This window comes from Aricia agestis, chromosome 4, assembly GCF_905147365.1.
Source record: "Aricia agestis chromosome 4, ilAriAges1.1, whole genome shotgun sequence".
NCBI classification, from domain to species: Eukaryota; Metazoa; Arthropoda; class Insecta; order Lepidoptera; family Lycaenidae; genus Aricia; species Aricia agestis.
The window spans coordinates 1,424,957-1,445,952 of record NC_056409.1 but is presented as its reverse complement, the minus strand read 5'-3'; the positions used below and the strand labels follow the sequence as shown (position 1 = coordinate 1,445,952).

The following is a 20,996-nucleotide window of genomic DNA, read 5'->3' as shown; positions in this document are numbered from 1 at the left end:
GTCTTTTTTAGACTTAGATTATTAAACATCGTATAAGTGCTGACTGTATTATTTCTAAGGCTCAGTTTATAATATATGTAATGCATCCGCACGGCTGTTTAATGAAATCGTTACATACAATTGCTTGCAATTTCTTTGTGTAGAGCTAAACCGCTCGTTCGCACAGACGGATAAAAATCTTATTTTTAAAGATTCTTATATTTAAGTAGGTGTGTAAATTGATGTTTAAAGAAAGGTAGATATGGATATTGGATACAAACAATACCTTCGAACAAGGGAAATAAAAAGTCGAAGAAGGAAAGTCTAGGAAGATACATACCGTACATGTACTTACGTACATGTTTGTTTCTTCCACAGTAGCGCTTAAACTTTTTAAATTTATTGGAATTAAGAGGCCTACTAACCCAAAAAATCCTTGACATCGTCCTTCTCACTTCACACTCGCGCCCGTCTTTTATGAAAGACGGACGCCGTCCTTTTTTACCTGGCATATGTGCCAGGTAAAAAAGGACGGCGCGGAATCGTCGCCAAGTTAGTTTTCTATAAATAAAAGACGAACTATAATGATTATGAAAAAGTATTTTGGGCAAATTTAGGTTTTATCAATGCCTTTTTAGATATTAAAAAATATTAAAGATATGACAGCAAACTTCGAAGATCCAAGCAAAACTGTGTCTAAAACAAGGTTTTTGTAAAAATAAAACTATCGAGCATTTTTAGTAATCGCGTTTTCGTCTTGAGCATTTAATTTTCATGAACTGAAGTTACTTGTATAAAAAAATCAGTTTTCTAGACCTTACAGATTTTGAAATCTAGGTTTAAGTATGTAGTCAAGTTAGGGTTAGGTGCATTCTTAATAGACACACTAACCCTGCGTTCCATTTAATGTTAAAAACGATCAAAACGCTCAAAATGCCTCTTATTTTGAGCGTTTTGATCGTTTTTAACATTAAATGGATGGATCGTTTTTAAAATATAATGAATAACAAAAAAAGGATATGGACGAACAGTCCATAGACGGCCACAATTTTTTAATAAAAAAAAAAAAAAAACATTAAATGGAACGCGGGGTTTGTAGCATACTGTTGGGTTCTTTTAACTTCTGACAATTTATTAAAAAGGAAAATGTCATTAATTTATTTAATTTATCATCACTCAAAAAACGACAATCACGTTTCAGCATGTCCACAAAATTTATATAAAATGCTTCAATATTGATACATATTCGAACAAATTGATATACGTAGGACGTAGGACTTTCATTCGAACTGATAGCGCCCGCTGATGAGGCGTGAAATTGACGTGTGACTCGACTCGTGACATACATACATTACGAATGTGCCATCGACAAATTGATTCCTAGGCAGTTGACAGATCAACGTTATTTGGTCAGATCATGTCAATTCAATGTTAATTGTGATTTGTCCAAGATCTGTCGACTGGGTTTAACGTAACGCGACCAAACTACATATGTGCCCCATCTGCCTAGGAATCATCATCTCTGATAGCATAATCTATAGTTATTTTTGTTATAGTTATTTTTAAGTAGCTGTAAGTGTTCCAAATAAAATAAATAAATAAATTAAATAATATTGAGTGTAGAAAAGTCAGGAACTATTTTAGGGAAGGCAAGGAGATTAAAACAAATTATTTAGTTATCAACTCGACAGCAACATTGATCTATTTATACGCAGTAATTAACCACATTTTAAACCACCGCTATTTTTATCGTGAACCGTACATTTTTCAGCAACAAAACTATCCTATGGTCTTTTGCATCTCTTAAAGTATCTTCATAAAAATTTTATTAAAACCAATTCAGTGGTTTAAGCATGAAATTGTAACAGACAGACGCACATTCGCATTTATAATATCAAGTATGGATGAAGATTTATGACTCGCCTCTAGTGATTTCCACCATGGCCATATTAAAAATGACAAGTTCAACCAATGTAACAAACGTTCGGCTTGGCAGTGTCCCAATTTTAAGTTTAATGATACTCCTACCCTACTCCCACAGGCTGAGTCACACGCAGAAGTCCACTTAGGTAATATTCACCTGCCACCTACATTACCTAACCTATGTGAATAACAATCAAGAAACTTCCCTTTATGGTGATTTTTATATAGAGATTGTGAGCACAGTAGAGGATCGGCAACATGGACACCAGAAAAAAAGCTTAATTTCTTTATGTAAAACTTATATTGATCAGTATAGTGTAACAGACTATCTGTAGTTATACTGTGCAAGCCACAGTATATTCATTGTAGTTCATAATAATATAAGGGTCAATTCAGAACGCAACGCGACGCGTAGATGCAATTCGATAATCCACGAAGGACGTGGACTAAGTACTAGTGCAATAAAAATAACAGTGCAATACGTAGTTTATATTGTTCTTAATTTAAACTTCGACCACATCCGTATCCTGTCGGCCTACCCTTTTTTTTTGTTTTTCGCCGAGAAAATGCTTTTAAGCATCTTGCGGGGGATGGGGGTCCTGCCCGCAAGTATGGGGGTCTCTGCTGCGCCCGAAAGATGGTAGTGGACGTAGCCCCTACCCACTAAAAACTCGGCTGCACTCCACTATTTTCCCTAGGCGGGCCGCGGGATCACGTGAGCTTACACCACGGCAGCCTGTCGGCCTACCCTGCCCCGGGGCAGTTTTAGATGCCGAAAACGACATTATAAACATTGTGAAACATGTTGAAAGTGACAGTCGCACCCAACTCGCGTATATTCACCCGTTTGTTCGAAGTCGAGGCACTCCTTAGTTCTGTCTACTCTGATAATATCATTGAGTCAACTTAAATAAAAACTTTCCGAGCACAAATATTGATGATATTGGTTCTTAACCTATTCAACGTGAAATAAATTCTAGAACTAAACAATATTTATCATTCCAAAGCCACTGAACTCAGGTGAGAATATCTTTATACCTGGGAACCATTTATTTATGACATGTAAAAGCCGCGGGTATCTCAACAGCTCCTAAATCGTAAAACAACGCGCGTCCTCCGGGGCACGGGATAAAAGAATTCCTCTCAAGAACATTCATAAGATGACACGATGAGTATAAAATATTGAAAATATTCTCAAAATGTGCAAACATTCTTGTGAAATCTCTTTTGTCTGATATAACTTAAGTGTCAAATTAATCTTTGTCGAAAACAATAGTTGTACAATAATTAACAGCAGATTTAAAAAATAATATAACTTGAGATAGACTATAATTATTATATGTTGTATTATTCCTACAAATGATAAATAATATAATATAATCATCTGTGGAACATACATCCTCAATCAAAGAACGGACTGCAGCCCACCATCACAACCAGTAGCGGCGTTAGAGGGGGTGCGACGCAGGGCGATCGCCCAGGGCGCCGGATAAAAAGGAGCGCTGAAGGCAAAGAAAAGGGGCGTCAACTTTTTCAGCAGTAGTTCAGCACTAGGCGCCGAAGAATTCTCGTCCAGGGCGCTGGTAATGCTAAAACTGGCACTGAGTCCACAAAGCAATATTATACTTAGATACTTTAAAATCTCATTCATTCACATCAACACTAATTATTATTATTAAATTACACACCAAAATTAGTGACATCAGGGTACACTTTTTTGACACGGTACGCTTCCGTTTCCCGAAAAAAAAACAAACCATTTATAAGGTCACTCTGTCTTATATCTCCCCATTCCCCCTCCCCAAATCCTTTGAGAAATAATTTTCTCGGTGGTATAACATTACTTTTTGGCTTATTTAGTGCCTTATCACACTGGCGATTAGCGAGCGATTTGAAAACGACGCGACTGCGCAGCGCACACGCTGCGGTTGCGCGGCGTGCACGTCGCGACAGTGCAGCGTCGTGGCGACGTGGTGTGGACGCCATTTTGTACACTCGTCTACACAGATTATTATTATATATAGTAGACTCGTCTAGGGAGTGACGTCAGAATCCAGTTTGCTGCTGAGTGTCCAAAACGTCGAAGGCAAGCTGCGTGCACGCCGCGCAATCGCGGCGTCATCACGGCGTGTGCGCTGCGCAGTCGCGTCGCTCTCAAATCGCTCGCTAATCGCCAGTGTGATAAGACCCTTATTTCTATTAATAAACAAGGCTGATGAAAAGACAATTGGTTGGGTTGTTTGCGGCTAAATCCTCGCAATCAACTTTTTATGGCGGTACAAGTTGTTTTGAAAGAATACCTACTCTTATATTTTTGCGTTAAGAAAGTCAGGAAAGTAAGGAAAGTTTGCGTAAATCCATACTAATAAATGCGAAAGTGTGTCTGTCTGTATATCTGTCACCTCTTCACGCTGAAAAGTGAAACCGCTGAACCGATTTTGATGAAATTTGATATTATGGAGATACTTTGAGTACCGGGAAAGGACAAAGGATAATTTTTATCCCAGAAAAATCTACGGTTCCCGATTGACAACGGAGTTGCGGGTAAGTCGTGCATATATATGTATTTATTTGACTAATGATAAAATACTGCAATAAAAAGGCTATATAATATTATGGCAAGATTAGCCACCTTTTTAAAGCAAATAGATCATAAGTAGACCTAATTTCACGCGGTCGGAGCCAAAAGTAATTTATGTTAATGTTAAATCATATAATTATAAGTTCCGAAGCGACAATATTATATTTTACGTTGTTATAAAATTATTTATGAAGATTTGCATTTGAGTCCGCTTTTGTACATACCTTTGTGTGCATTAATTTTTAATAAAATTTTAATTATAATTAGGAACATTAGGAATTTTGTAAGCACTTTAATCTTCTCTCCACTAAAATAATTACTCCACATATTCAAATGAAGTCATCTTGGTCTCAAGAAAACAATAAATTAATACAATAAATCTGCAACACCTATCATTGGCAACACTACACCAGCCCACTTGGTGATCTTCCAAGTGACGTCACCATGGGGTGGCCACATATAAGCCCCGTAGCACCGGCTGCGACACCAAAACCGTAGAGCTAGCGTTACGCCGTACACGCTCTACGCGGTCGAACTTACTTCGCGAGTGCTAGTGATTCGAAGGTAGGTGATGACGTAAAATAAAGTTAGTTTTATTAATTAAGTTGTTATTCGATAATAATATGATTGCAATTAATATTATATTAATGCGACATTGCAATTTTGTCGACTTAAAAATATACTTATTTCGCGTCAAAACAAAATTGCATACTTTGTTGTTTTGTTGTAAGTTCTACTTATTTATTAATAAAATATAATTAATATTTTCTATTTTAAATCCCTGCAATATTCGTGCATTTAAATAGAATATACTTACTTTAGTAATTGGATCATGAAAAAACTTTAAATTTAGTTTTGAAACTATATACACTTCTTCAAAATATCTTAATAATGGAAAATATATTTTATACCCAATTTTTTATTAATTTATTAATGCGGCAGTCAAACAATAATTAGAAATTTGTATTTATACTATTCATTTCAAAAATATCTAGAAATATTACAGTTACAAAATTGTTTTAAAATTAAATATTTTAAAGTTAATAAGCGCTACGAATTTTAAAATTGTAGTGATAATTTAATAAAATGAAATGAATATAATAATCGGAAAACATCAAATTATTATTTGATGTTTAAATTATTCAATGAAATCAGAAATGTATACTACACTTTTTAAAATGCAGGTAATTAAAAAAAACTATAGAAAGATAAAAATTTCATAACTAATTCGAAATCTATAACTTACTGTTATTTAAACTGTTAAATATTCAAGTGTGCTTTCTTTTATTATTCAGTATACATAACTAATGTTATACAGAGTGTAACAAAACTAAGTGATTATACTTTAGGGTGTGCGATCAACTCCATACATGTGGCCTTTGTATGGAGTTGATCGTGAAAGTAGCAGCGCTAAAAGAGTAACTTTTTAAACTTTTATACGACAAAACAGTGAAGTCAATATAAGGAACACTATACACAGTCATATTATCTTATCACTTAGGTGTATATAGGATACAACCAAGTAATCTCAGGTTCTATGATATTATAGTGACAATAGTGTGGTTGTTGTTGGTGGATATTGCGAGGAAAACAATTTCCTGCACAATCACCGACAACCAACTGTTGTGTTTGTTGTCTCTTCGGCGTCGACCGAAATTATCACTTCGTACAACTACACTAAGATTAGAACTCTCAAGTTTAATCTTTAGCTTAGAGTTTCATAATATGATCCATTTTTGTTCAAAACTAAGAAAGTTTTTTTTATTTGATAGGACGCTGAAATCACAGTTTGTCCGATTTTGATAAAATTTGGCACAAATATAGATTAGACCTACTGAAATAACAAACATTGATTTTTTAATGACAAAACATGCAGTACCGACGGAAAGTCGTAATCATTGTACTTAAAGTATATTTTTAGTTCGTTTAGTTTATTTAACAATCAAGAGTACTGAAATATTAAAAAAAATATCTATATATATAAAAATGGATTTTCAATTGTGTTTTTAACGCTAAAACTCGAAAACGGCTGAACGGATTGGGCTAATTTTAGTCTTAAAATATTCGTAGAAGTCCAGGGAAGGTTTTAAAGTGACACAAAGTTCACCGGGACAGCTAGTTTAAAATAAAAATAATTTTTAAATTTTGTTAGTCTCGCTAAAACTCGAGAACGGCTAAATCAATTCGGCTAATTTTAGTCTTAAAATGTTTGTGAAAGTCCAGGGAAGGTTTATATTGGGAAGAAAGTGGTACGAAGTTCACCATGTCATCTAGTAACTAATAAAATTTTAATAGTGTTAATATTTGTACCCGTTACTTTTGATTTCCAATTACCTTGTCTTTAACAAGTTGGAGCCACAAACTTAATTAAGATCAAAACTACCGAACCTCAAATTATAATGAAACTAAACCAAAAATCACCCGTGTAGCTTAAAAACACTTTTTATCTTCTTCTCCACAATATCCATACTAATATTATTAAATGCGAAAGAGTGTCTGTCTGGCTGTTACAAAAAATGTACAGTTTCTGCGTAAATCCATCCAATAAACGAGTTTTGGCGCAAGTTAGTAAATAATTTTGGTGTGGATCTCCACAAACAACAAAGAAGTCGACCCAGAAGTCGACCTCTGTGGCTCAGTTGGTGGGCTGTTGGTAGCTCAAGCGAGGGTCGGCGCGGGTTCAAATCCCGCCGACGGAACAAAAATTAAAGTAATTTATGTTTTAGCTGTTGGTATAATGCTGAGGGTTGGTATGATCGGTTTCTAACATATTGTATGATGTGTGAGTACGAGTATGTAGGTGTTATTATTAGAATATAAATTCAGTTTTCGGCACTATAAACGAATGTTAGAAGTGGCGAGCAACACTTGGTATAATTGACATATCGGTATAATTGTATGGAAAAATAACTGTGTAATAAGAATATTTCTATTTATACGACAGTTTATTCTGATGATGTTACATTTAATCGAAATCGGATGCAATCATGAACTCGATTAAGATATTCGATTAATGTTAAATTTTAAACGCTTAAGAGCATGAAATTGAGTGCCATCATATTAATATAGTAACAGCCATCGAGATGAGTTATTTTAAGGTATTTCTTTATGGATTACTTCGGATCATTTAACCTTATTAACATTACATTATATTTTTATCTCTTACAACTTGATTTATAAATTGCAAAATTGTGATTTGCCACTATTATAATAATTCACACATTTTACTTCAAGTTTCAGAAGGCTTACTCAGAAGTTTGCATCTGCATCAAGCATGATAAGTATTTATATGACGCAAAAAGAGGCAAAACTTCAAATTTATAATATAATGAAGACATGGAAACAATGGGACCATCCGGATAATATATTATATAATATTATATCCAGATTCCAAAATGTTCAATTCATTTTCAATCAAAAATCCATTGTTTCTAAAATGTAAGCTGTCAATGCAACTTTTAGATTATTGAATGATTACTTAATTATTTCTTAAAGTAGTCATAGTCCTCATTAAATAAAAGTATAACAGTCACTTAACGTCTTTGAGTGCGGCCGTATTAAGGGGGCGACTAACAATAAAGTGTCGATTTTATAATTCATTTTTATACTTGGAAATAAGCCCCGAATTGTTTTATTTTCTAAATTTAGATACTACATTATATTTCCGAGAATTCGATTTGAGCAAAAACACGATATCTTAAAATTTTCTCGATAGAAAAATATCACAAAGATGTATCTAATTTTCACGAATTTTTCATTTAATTCCGTAACCGTGCATTAAACTAAGTTAATATTTTAACACATTGTATAAAATTCTATCATTGAGAAATCGACCTAGCGAATTTTTAAAATGTTGTATATTTATCGAGTTATTGAGAAAAAACTAATTTGGCGATGAATCCGCGTCGTTCTTTTTCGCCAGGCATATGAAAGACGGGCGGGCACGTGAGTGTAAAAAGAGAGAAGGACAATGTTTAATTTTTGGGGTTAGTCGCCCTTTTAAGGCACAAGTTGGAAGCCGGCTACATGAAGTTGCAGCAGACGACGTGTCGTCGCGACACTACTGGTTTCTATGTATTTCTATCAATAAGTATCGCTAGCTGCGGAGGGTATTTCATAGAAATACATACAAACCAGTAGTGTCGCGACGACACGTCGTCTGCCGTTGCGTCATGTCGCCCGCTGCTAACCGGCACCTTTATTATTTTTTGATGCCACAGAATCAGTGACGAGTGAATCGTGATTTTAATCAGACTACCCACGTTTTGTAACTTGATGACGACTTGACGAGTTACGTCGACTACTTGACGAGAGGTGTCGGCTACTCGACGGACATTTCTATCGAGTCGAAATGACACATTGGAATGCGAATAAATTACATCTACCCCTTTCAAAAACTCGTGAATGTCTCAAATGTAAGAGACAATGAAGAAAGGGTGATGGCATCATTTGTTTTAACAAAAAAGTTACTCGGTAATAAAATATTATGCATTATTTAAAATATTCTTATTCTAGTATGAGTAGGTACACAATAAATATTACCATTATGAAGTCATGGCATAGGCTGTTTGAAGTTAAACACACTGATGCAAATACTTTTTTTCTGAGGTATTTTGACAGGATTTCGTTTATTTAACAGTGTTTCTAGTACATATTTTGAATACTAACAATTTAACTAGCCAATCAAAAGTCTCAGTCAATATAATAATATGACTATTAATAATAGAAGTCAATAGATATTATATTATGTCAATCAAAAACGGGGCATTGCAAACTGAAGTTTAAAGCATTTTTAATAGTATGCACAGATACCCTGTTGGTCTATCTTTATAGGATTCAAATGTAGCGATTGTACGGCAATAAACATTGGACGAACAGCAGTCGTATATAACTCGGTTACAGGGAAATAAATGGAAGTAGCCTAGTGAATCACCACTGACTGCTAAAATGGTTCCGTCGGCGTAAAGTAAAAAAGTATCTTCTTTTAATATAAGTTTTATATACCTATTTAATTGTGAGACATCTCCGAAGAATACCTAGGTTATGTAGCGACCTATTACCTACTCGTAATGGATTAACGAAGGTTAATCCATTTTCGTACCGTATAAAGACGAAAAATTGTTTGGCTATAATAGGCTATAATATTATCTTTGTGCACAGGATATTTTTACAAGAAAGGAGCAAGAGTTTATTTATTTAATTCAAGTTCAATAAAACGGGTTACTGGTAAATTTATTAGATTAAAAATAATTAACATTTAATTTATCTTTCACAACTAAATATTTTAGCTACCTAAACCTATATTTTTATTTAAAGCACAATCAAATTTTAATCTGAAAACTTTAAAATCAATTCATTGATAAATTTTTACATAAAAAGTATACTACAACTCTACAAGGCGCAGGTTCGGCCTCATATGGAATATTGTTCTCATCTCTGGGCAGGGGCGCCAAAATACCAACTGCTTCCTCTGGATCGTATCCAACGAAGGGCTGCTCGAATTATTGACTGCCATAGTGTTTCAAACAGCTTGGACCCCCTGGAATTACGCCGAGATGTAGCTTCACTCTGCATCCTCTATCGGTTGTATCACGGGGAGTGCTCTGAGGAATTGTTCGGGATCATACCACCTGCAACTTTTCGCCATCGTCCCACGCGAAAAACATACCATCCTCATCACCTTGATGAGTGGCAGTCTTCCACAGTGCATTTTTCGCGTAACTTTCTGCCGCGCACTGTAAAACTCTGGAATGAACTGTCACCAGCAGTATTTCCGTACCGATACGACCGGCAAACCTTCAAGAAAAGTGCGTATTCCCTCTTAAAAGGCCGGCAACGCACCTGCAGCTCTTCTGATGTTGCGAGTGTCCATGGGCGACGGTAGTTGCTTACCATCAGGTGACCCGTTTGCTCGTTTGCCCCCTTATTTAATAAGTAAAAAAATAATATTATGTACAAATTGATCAAAGAACCCTAAATACATTGTAACACAAGCCCTCTCTGTTATGACTTTATAACAACTTTACAATCGCTTTTTTTCAAACCATAGGACTTATTTCTGTATTCAGTTCAGAAATAGTGCAAAAACTTTGGATTACCGAGGCATTCAAAAAGCGCTAAGTTCTTTTCTACTGTTTAATAAAAGTTTTTGAAAGCTTTATACTTTCCAGTTTTCATAAGTTATTGTTTCATTGTTGAATACGCTAGTGCTAAGCACACATAATATAATATATTCATTCATTTAAAAAAATATATCATAATAATTATAATTATAACGGTGTGGTTAATGCCAAGATTATAAAATGTTAAACTTTAACGTTTTTGCACAAAGTATGTTGGCTATTTGAAGCCAGATGTAGGCTTCTATTTTTCAATTATGTGTGTATATTTATTCACGTTGTAGATACTAAAATATGGCTTATTGGTTTCGATCTTAAGCCAATTCTGAGAGTTACTTACTCAACTACACCATTTTATGACATAATAATTGATTCATAAATGATCCTTTAGACGATGGTATATTTTTGTGTGTACTGCTCAATGAAAGTAATAAGTGCGGGAGTTGACTGATTGTAGCAGATAACCGACAGTAATGCACTTTAGTCGCACAATATACAGAAATTGTATGGAATCGGCAAAGTATATTATTTGTACATCTACACTGGTAAATATTTAAGTTTAATGTCTAGTGCGATTAAATTACCCTGTAATCTTGGTACAACATTTTTTTAAAAGGTTGTTTCAGTATTTAAATGAGTGACGTGCGAGCAAACACTCCAGTGAGGATTGGGTGAAGTTAACGAAGTCGGAATTGGTGTGTGGAGGCCCTTAGCTGCATCAACACTTCATACAAATTATTTAACGCCATGCTCTTAATTAGGAATATAATTTATTAAATGTACGAGTGAAAAAAAATAAAGATATTTTTGCGTTAAGAACACTGTGAGTCGTCAGAGAAAATATCTTACTTGACCACCGTGTCTCGGTATATCTGACCCTGACTGACCCTGAGAATTACTATGAAACTATGAAAATGAATGCACTGTTGGAGAAATTGAGTCATAAGCAGATGACGGATCTACCTAATTTGGCCGGGTTATGTAAGGAACAACCGACAAATAGCGATTAACATGGTCTTGACTTAATCCGACCAAATAACTTAAGTCTACCATCTACCTATGAATCTATTTATTGATAGTACATGATTCGTAGATCCGTAGCATGCTACGTCGCTTGCTACACGGCTAGTTTAGCGCGTAGGCGTTTGCTACGCGACCGCTACGTGGTTGCTACGCTACAGCTGCTACGTCGATTGCTACGCGGACGGACAGAGCGCGTAGGCGTTTGCTACGCGACCGCTACGTGGTTGCTACGCTACAGCTGCTACGTCGATTGCTACGCGGACGGACAGAGCGCGTAGGCGTTTGCGACGCGACCGCTACGTGGTTGCTACGCTACAGCTGCTACGTCGATTGCTACGCGGACGGACAGAGCGCGTAGGCGTTTGCTACGCGACCGCTACGTGGTTGCTACGCTACAGCTGCTACGTCGATTGCTACGCGGACGGACAGAGCGCGTAGGCGTTTGCTACGCGACCGCTACGTGGTTGCTACGCTACAGCTGCTACGTCGATTGCTACGCGGACGGACAGAGCGCGTAGGCGTTTGCGACGCGACCGCTACGTGGTTGCTACGCTACAGCTGCTACGTCGATTGCTACGCGGACGGACAGAGCGCGTAGGCGTTTGCTACGCGACCGCTACGTGGTTGCTACGCTACAGCTGCTACGTCGATTGCTACGCGGACGGACAGAGCGCGTAGGCGTTTGCTACGCGACCGCTACGTGGTTGCTACGCTACAGCTGCTACGTCGATTGCTACGCGGACGGACAGAGCGCGTAGGCGTTTGCTACGCGACCGCTACGTGGTTGCTACGCTACAGCTGCTACGTCGATTGCTACGCGGACGGACAGAGCGCGTAGGCGTTTGCTACGCGACCGCTACGTGGTTGCTACGCTACAGCTGCTACGTCGATTGCTACGCGGACGGACAGAGCGCGTAGGCGTTTGCGACGCGACCGCTACGTGGTTGCTACGCTACAGCTGCTACGTCGATTGCTACGCGGACGGACAGAGCGCGTAGGCGTTTGCGACGCGACCGCTACGTAGTTGCTACGCGGGTGCAAGGACATTAATTTATTCAAATATGTTATTATTCTTAATTTTATAGTTCATCTCAATACAATATTAATAGTCACTAGCGTGAAAACAGTACATTCCATACTATAATATTATAAATGCGAAATTTTGTCTGTCTGTTACCTCTTCACGCCCAAACCGCTGAATCAATTTTGCTAAAATTTGGTATGGAAATATTTTGAGTTTAAGGAAAGGACAAAGGATACTTTTTATTCCGATGAAATGTACGGTTCCCGCGCGATAAATGAATTTTTACAGAACGGATTTGCGGGCCTCATCTAGTATTTTTGAAGTATTTATTACGAGCTTACTTGAATATACTAGCACGCTTTTTCATCAAACTAATATCTTTTAATATCACATTAATTTTGATTTGAAATCATACAAATATGTTCTCATCTGAAAACTTATAATAGAACGTATTACGCGCTAGAAAAGGTCAGCTTTATAGCCCATTCAAGTAAACTCTCTTAACTCGAGGTTGAGGGAAGAAAACCCTCGTATCACATAATTTGGACAATACCTTTATTACGGTATCATAAACACTAATTTGCGACGACAATCGTGTGGCAAGTTACAGTGGTAGGTGAGACAAGAAAAAAATGGATTATATATTTTTTGTGAACTTATCTTCTTTAAGTAGCTCAAACAAGTAGCTCAAATTAGCGACCAATTTACTAATTTACATTAGTATTTTTAACCAAATTCCAAAAAGGAGGAGGTTATATGTTCGGCTGTGGATATTAAATCGCAGTATTTAATCATATCAACTTAAAAATTCGAGATTCACCTCCAAACGTCGTATTTAATTTTTTTTATTTAATTGAAAGACCTAATATAAATAAAGTTACAAAATAGCCAAAATAATTATTTAATTACAATACAAAATAATGAATAGAATAATCATTATTTTCATTTATCACTAGCAAGCTCTTGGGTGTTTAAAGAAATAACTTTTTAGTAAAACTAACGACAAGTCAAAAGTATTCATATGGCTTATATTTGTTACCTCATATCTATATATATAAAACTCAAAGGTGACTGACTGACATGGTGATCTATCAACGTACAGCCCAAACCACTGGACCGATCGGGCTGAAATTTGACATGCAGGTAGATGATATGACGTAGGCATCCGCTAAGAAAGGATTTTGATCAATTCTACCTCCAAGGGGTTAAAATAGGGTATGAAAGTTTGTATAATATAATAATACTTCTTAACGCGAGCGAAGCCGCGGGCAAAAGCTCGTTATAATATATGAGGTAACAAATATAATATTATGATGCCTTTATAAAACTAATTATACTTCTGTTTGTGACATAGTAATTATCTTAATTCGATACATATTTGGGTCATATTATGCTATTAACAATTAATTAAGCTATTAACAAACTATTGCGTTTAATAAATACGTTTATTTAGATGCAAAATTCAGTTTCGACCTTCGAATTTAGTTTCGAAAAATAAATTAAACCATTTGTATCTTAAGTGTACGGATGTTATTATTATTTTTACAACCTACTTATGGCTTGCTTATCGCGAGCTAGCGTATTTTAAAATAGCCTAAAAGCATGTAGGTAGAGCTTCCTTAGGTTAATAGGAAAGGTTATTATTAAAATATATGTACTGACCTTTTATAAATTGGAATATAGATTTTTTATTTCTGATCTACCTTTATAAATTTAAAATAGAACACATTTCTATGTTTAAAAGTGATCCATAATATTGTACCTCTAAATACGTCTTTGAAGAAAACTTCACCTGTGATATTATAAGATGACTGAATTTAATTTCATATCATGTTTGGAATTTCACTCAATGGGTAGTGAAACATGTTATAACCATTCATAGACTGTCATGTGCAAAACTTTTGAACTAATAAACTAGTGCTACTTACAATATTAGAGCGACCGCAGACTTACAATTTCAAGTTGGCCGACTATAATTGCGTAGTTTCACAATTTCATTGGACAGCTTTTTATTTGTAGGTAATCGGAAAGGTATCGCGGTTCTTATATGATCGGTGTCCAATTATTAAGTTGTATAATTTAGTTTAGAAAATGTGCGAGCTCTCATATGTCGCTATAGCTATAATTGGTATACATGCGATTTAGTTGGCCAACTTGAAATTGTAATTCTGCGGTCGCTCTCATAGTATGAACTAAAAAGTCAGAAAAACATTTTCAAATATGGAAGGGCTATGCTTTGGAACACTTGATAATAATATTATGCTATGTTCGGAGTGAGTGAGGTAAATTCAGGATCACACATATTATGATAAAACTGTACAATCTAAAATTTTAACTTCTCAGTTGTTACAAGTGTCCATGGGCGAAGGCTATCGTTTTTGATACGAGCAATCCATGGCCATCAGTGCGGCCCGCGACAGTTTTGCAAATAAATTTTAAAGATTATTAAAATTATTTAATTAGCGAATCTATTAACAACGTGTATTGCTCTGCCTCCGGTTTCACAGCTGGTTATTATAATATGAGTGATAACCAGCTGTGAATTATATTACATACTGTTTAATAAAAACATTTTGGCACGTGAATTTCGATATAATGCCTAAAATTGAAACGATGCCGAAATATATTTCAATATCAGCCGTATAAAAATTAAATATTTTGGACATTCGTGTATAAAAGACTTAATACATCTAAATACGATACGTCTTCGAACGTCGGGATTACAATCGGACAACGTCAGCATATTTCTCCAATTATGTTTCGACAATTTTAATCATAATATTCATCCTGAAATCTGAAGCCCTCCTGCGTCTCGTATGATTAAATTCCACGTTCTATAAAAAGGAGCAACTTTTGAAAACGGATGATGTTGTAACTTGTAAATTAAATTAAGTTGCTTACAAGAACGATCGTTGTATTTTACATTGCATTAAAAATGCGTAATGACTCTTTTAAAATAGGTTATTTCATATTTTAAATGAGTAACTTTTTTGTCTCGACTCTACGGTGGGAGCAAATAAATCCCAACTTAGAAATTCTGTAAAAAGAACACTTAAGTAGTACTAACTCCCTCTTGTTCACGGTATTGATTACCGCCCAAATCAATCATTCGGTTTAAAGTTTATTATTCAGGCTATTTTCAATCAGTTAATAAATAACTTAGCTTTAATCTAATAAACATCGCGCCACAATTTAAACTGATTACAAAATTAATCACGGTTTCAAAATTTTCCGCAGAAATTAAATTAAATAATAAATTAGCGAATCACAGAAAGCCAGAGAACAATTTGCAATAAATTGTGTCTCCGCTTTTAGTACAAAAAGCGTATGTATTTTCTTTTGTGTGTGGCTTCTTAATAATCTTTTGTCTTTCTCGAGAGGCTATTAAACGTTATTTAGTCTTTGTGTTTTTAAATGGTTATTATGTTGTTATTAGCTACGAAGAAAATGGCGCACGATACGATTGTTAAAATTTGTCATTAAAACAGTTTTGGCTGTTGATAATTAGGCACATTAAGAGTTCCCGTGCTACTTCAACCCACTAAACCGCTAAGAGCATTATACTCAAATTACTTCGAACAAAATATATCGCGTTCGGAAACACTCAAATGGACGCGAAAACGTTTAAATGTGGTTATTCCCGAAACTGCCGAGCTGCTATTTAGACATACGGTCTAGTTGCGAACTATTTTGATTTTATGGTAATTAATGAATAATGACCATAATATAATCATGTGTTATGGAAAAAAACACTTCTACCTAAATATAAAGTCCACTATAAATACTAGAGATGTGTTTTATTTCACAGTGGGTCTAAATGGGTTCTATTTGAAATATAAAAAATTACTTTTTTAATAATTCAAATAACTGAATTTAAAAAAAATAGTTAATACATATTATTTGAGGGTCAGGTAAAAGCGTCTTTTCACCTTATGAAGGAAGTATACCGTTGCAACACCGCCGAAACGTCGAGAAAAAGTATGTACTCGTAGTAGCATTACTACTTAAATAAGTTGCGTTAAGTCCCGATTAAAAAGTTTAATGAAGTATACTCTGTTCATAACTAACGTAATCGAAACAAAAATAACAAATTACGATAGTACTATCATTAGCATTACCAGAATAATCAATTATTACTTACCCTGAAATAAATATCTACTCATACATCCAGTGACGGATACATCAATTCGTATAAACATCAGATTAAACAATTTCATATTGACAGAAGAGATATACCAATTTGTACAGTCACTTACTCGGTTGGTACACAACAGACATAACGAAAATAAAGGTTTTACCATTCCAAGTAGTAACAACATTTAAGACGTGTAGGCAGTTCATTTAAGTAACACTAAGTTATTAAGGCTATATCTAAAACAATAAAACATTGTAAGGCTGTCGGGTCACACGTACAATAGACTACACACAGACAGACATATCCGCTGACAGACAATAGGCTGAGCCTTCATTGTACGATCGAGTTACGATATTTTATTTAAATCTGACGATTTACAGTAAACAAAGGATGGATTTTAATTTATTTGCGTCTCTTTACAACTTCTAAATATTTCTCAAATTCAGGACTTGTACTTTAGCGCGACTTTTGCCCTTTTTTTTTAATATAACCACACACACTATAATATAAACACACTATAATATACACATAAACACACTATAATATTCATTAATAAAAAAATATATTTTCATATTAGTAGTCTTTGGATACCTGGAAAAAAATAAGGCAATATTCCAATAATACGAGCAGAAATTGCGTAGGCAAGTTTTTATTGCCATAGTTTTAGGGTAAAGTAAAAATAAAAGTGGATATGCTTATGTTGCACCATTTCCCTTCCCCCAGAGACCAGTTTACTTTTTTCGGTTAAAAGGAAGTTTATGTACAACTTCGTTCTTTACAAGGTTGATAATCAAACTCTTTCGATACAAGATTTGTGAAATGGAGATACTAGCCTAAAATAAATAAAGTATTTAACAGCTGATTTCTTTGTTCTACTACAAGTTAAAATAAAAATGGAAGCAAAATACAGCATGGTTATGCTTTTCTTTCGTTCGGGGTGGCACAATCATTCAACATTTTGCATTTATATTGTGAAATATTACGACAGAAGATTCCATCGGATTCCTGCTTTGTATTTTGTTTCAAATCTGAAGCTACATTAAATATGCATTCGAAAGAATGAGTTAAAATCTCTTTATCCTTTCTAGTTAGATTTTTGCACAATGTGTCACTGTAATGTTTATAAAGTATAATATAAATTATTGTGATCAATCGTAATATTATGTTTTAACTTGAAATAAATAATGAGCAGTAGCAGCAATTAGCAGTAGCTAACAAAGGAATATAAGTATCTGTTGGAGCAATACAATATTGTCTAACGCCTGAGAGTAGTAACAGCATCTACTTTTTCTTGTCGGACTGTAAGTATTACAGTCCGACAAGAAGACGCTGAATAAAATTTGAAGAAATATGGAAAAAAATGTGAATTTTCGCCTCATATTTCCACAGAAAACTTAGACATTAAATAATATTGACACTAACATATTTTATTTGTTTTTTTTTTGCATTTTCGTGATTTAAACATTATTAAGGCAACCGAAGTCAGCCCTAGTATATCCCACAACCTGAACATTTTGTGGTAAACTTTACGGAAAAATTATCACGCCTATTGATTTGTGCTATTAACATAGTAATTTTAATTTATATCAGAGACTAGATATTTCCTTCGTCTATGTTTATATTATGTAGATGAGTATGTAGATGTGCTATCATCAGTCAGTCAAAGTTTTTTATACATAATGATATAATATGTAGATGTGTTATTATCAATCAGTCAAGATGTGACGAAGCTCGGCTTTCAGCTAGTTTTAGTCGTATTCACTTTTTTTGACGTCAGAAAAACGTTTTCTCATAGAGCTACTAAAATTAAGTTAGCAAGTTCAAGTGAAAAACAGAAACAGTTGACATTTGCAGGGAGTTGGCGCCGAAAAGTCTGTAGCAATAACCTTGTTTTAATGCATCTAGACGCTTCGGGAAATACATTACCTTCTGTGAAAGGGAATTGATTATTTCATTCGCTGAGGACGTGTTTTAGCTATAGTTTTATATTGTCATTTATCACGTCATATTTGTGACCTTTATGGAATTTGGAATTGAATTTTGTGACCTTTACCACCGGACATTTTCGAACATTTCGGATTAAACTATGTTTTACTCGTGGCTCCGCCCTTGTAAATAATATGTGTGTGTTACGGAACACTGTAATTTTTGCGTGAAAAAGTAACTAACATAATATAATATAGACAGAACTTACCCGATACTGATGTTAGCAAGTTCGTCTTGATTATTATTATTATTCTGCCACAATATAACAACGGATTATTTTCTCCCCTTTTCAGGAGACGCCAAAGACCATTGCTTTATCCTTAATCACTGCTTTTAGTTTTTATCTAAATTGTGTAATTCTCTTCCAGATGTACTCGAGAGTGGTAACACTGTCGCTGGTGCTGTGCCTCATCGCGGGTGTCGTCAGCAACCCAGTCAGAAGATCACCAGGCCTGGAGGCCCGGCGGAGAAGCGCCATCGACAGAAGCATGATACGGTATGTTAAGTAAGTTCTGATAAAAGACTTTATCATATTATTTTTATAATTATAACAAGAAAGAAAAATTAAAAATGTAGAGGGATAATAATTAGCAACACTAAATTGCGATTCTATCCTTACTAATGCTTTATGCGAGTCTGTGTGTTTGCTCTTCAAGGGTATTTAGATACATTGAGAGACCCAAAATGACAAAGGATAGTTTTTAATGCGGAACGGAGTTGCGGGCGACATCTAGTCAAAAGATGAAATCACGAAATATATGATATTTTAAAAAATACGAAACGTAAAAAGACAGCACTGAACTATATTAAGTTAAAGCTGTTTGTCAAAGATTTTCTAGTTATATTTGTAGAGAATATATTTTAGATTACACAATCCAACTTTCTTGATTATACGGGGTCGGACCGCATGGACCTATAGAGTATTCACAAGGGTTGCGTATTAATCATTTTAATACACTCCCACGATGTTCGATTTACAAAAAGTTGATTAGAAAATTTGAATAATAAAGCCATTTAAATTGTACAAGTTATACGTAGAAGTAAAATATTATTAAGTACAAATTTTATTACATTACATAAAGTAAAACTTCCAATTATACCTTAAGATTTAGTTCTAAAGGGGTACACATTTATAATTTTAAATCGCTTTACAGTTTCGGGCGATCGTATCCCGCACAGCCGTCAGCGGCGGATATACGAGAGGCGCTCCAGAGGCCCACCCGCAAGGGCAACAGTTTCCTCCGCTTCGGCAGATCGCAACCCGTCGCCCTCACGGCGGACGACCTCCTGTCCCTGTTGAGGGCCTCTGAAAACGACTACGACTCGCCGCTCGACAAACGCGTGTCCAACTTCGTGAGGTTCGGCCGGGACCCCAAGTTCATCCGGCTCGGGAGGTCCGAAGAGAACGAGAGGGCCGTGGAGCAGACCTCCGACGTCAGCGGCTACCCCGAGAGGAAGCACCGCGCCAGGGACCACTTCATCAGGCTCGGCCGAGACAGCGAGGAACTCGGCACCAACTCGGAGGAATTCCTCGACGAAAGGAAAAAGCGATCCGCCGAATGCCCCGACTGCCAGTCGTAAGGGGATATCAGTCTGATAGTGCCAAATGATACGATATTTTACGACTCACCAAATGGTTGTTTTTACTATTTTTAACACTCTAATTGTCGCCGTAGCCGATCCTTGGTCAATTAACTTCTAATGTTATACTCTGATAGAGAATAAGGTTTTCTCGGGTAGACTCTCAAAGTACGCTCAAAACTGATGCACAAAAATCGACGGTAAATACTTTATGACGTTTGGATTTTCCCGCTCATTTTCAATCTCGCATTAACATGTGCAGACGCCAAATGATGAAAAAGTTTGCTTTATTTTGTGATAACGTTGAAGCTAGATCGTTCTTCGTCGCATGTTATTGACTGACTTAAGTAATATAAAAGAGTATTCTAATATTTAGTAGTGTGCCCTCGATATTGGAACATATTTTAAAATTCAATGTATATAAAGGTTTATAATAGTTACGAATGTCTATATGTCTGTTTAACAGTACATAATCTGTTACGGTTAGCAAGATGCGCTTAAAACTATACTTATATATATTGTTAAAGTAACAATTATTTTACCTTGTATAAATTGTATTAAATTTTTTACTTATTCTAGCTTAGTTTTATTATGATCCCTTAAATTACTTAAACCTATTTTATACTTCTTTATTTCCGTGTATTA

At 35.4% G+C, this 20,996-nt stretch overlaps 1 protein-coding gene across 1 annotated transcript; it reads left to right on the top strand.

Annotated features, from left to right (window-relative positions):
• Positions 1-4,988: 4,988 nt before the first annotated feature.
• On the top strand, positions 4,989-20,864 carry LOC121726009 (FMRFamide-related peptides-like). Its single transcript, XM_042113225.1, has 3 exons — positions 4,989-5,047; positions 19,139-19,266; positions 19,925-20,864. The coding sequence occupies exons 2-3, from the start codon at positions 19,139-19,141 to the stop codon at positions 20,349-20,351; spliced, it is 555 nt and encodes a 184-aa protein (XP_041969159.1). The 5' UTR covers positions 4,989-5,047; the 3' UTR covers positions 20,352-20,864.
• Positions 20,865-20,996: the final 132 nt, after the last annotated feature.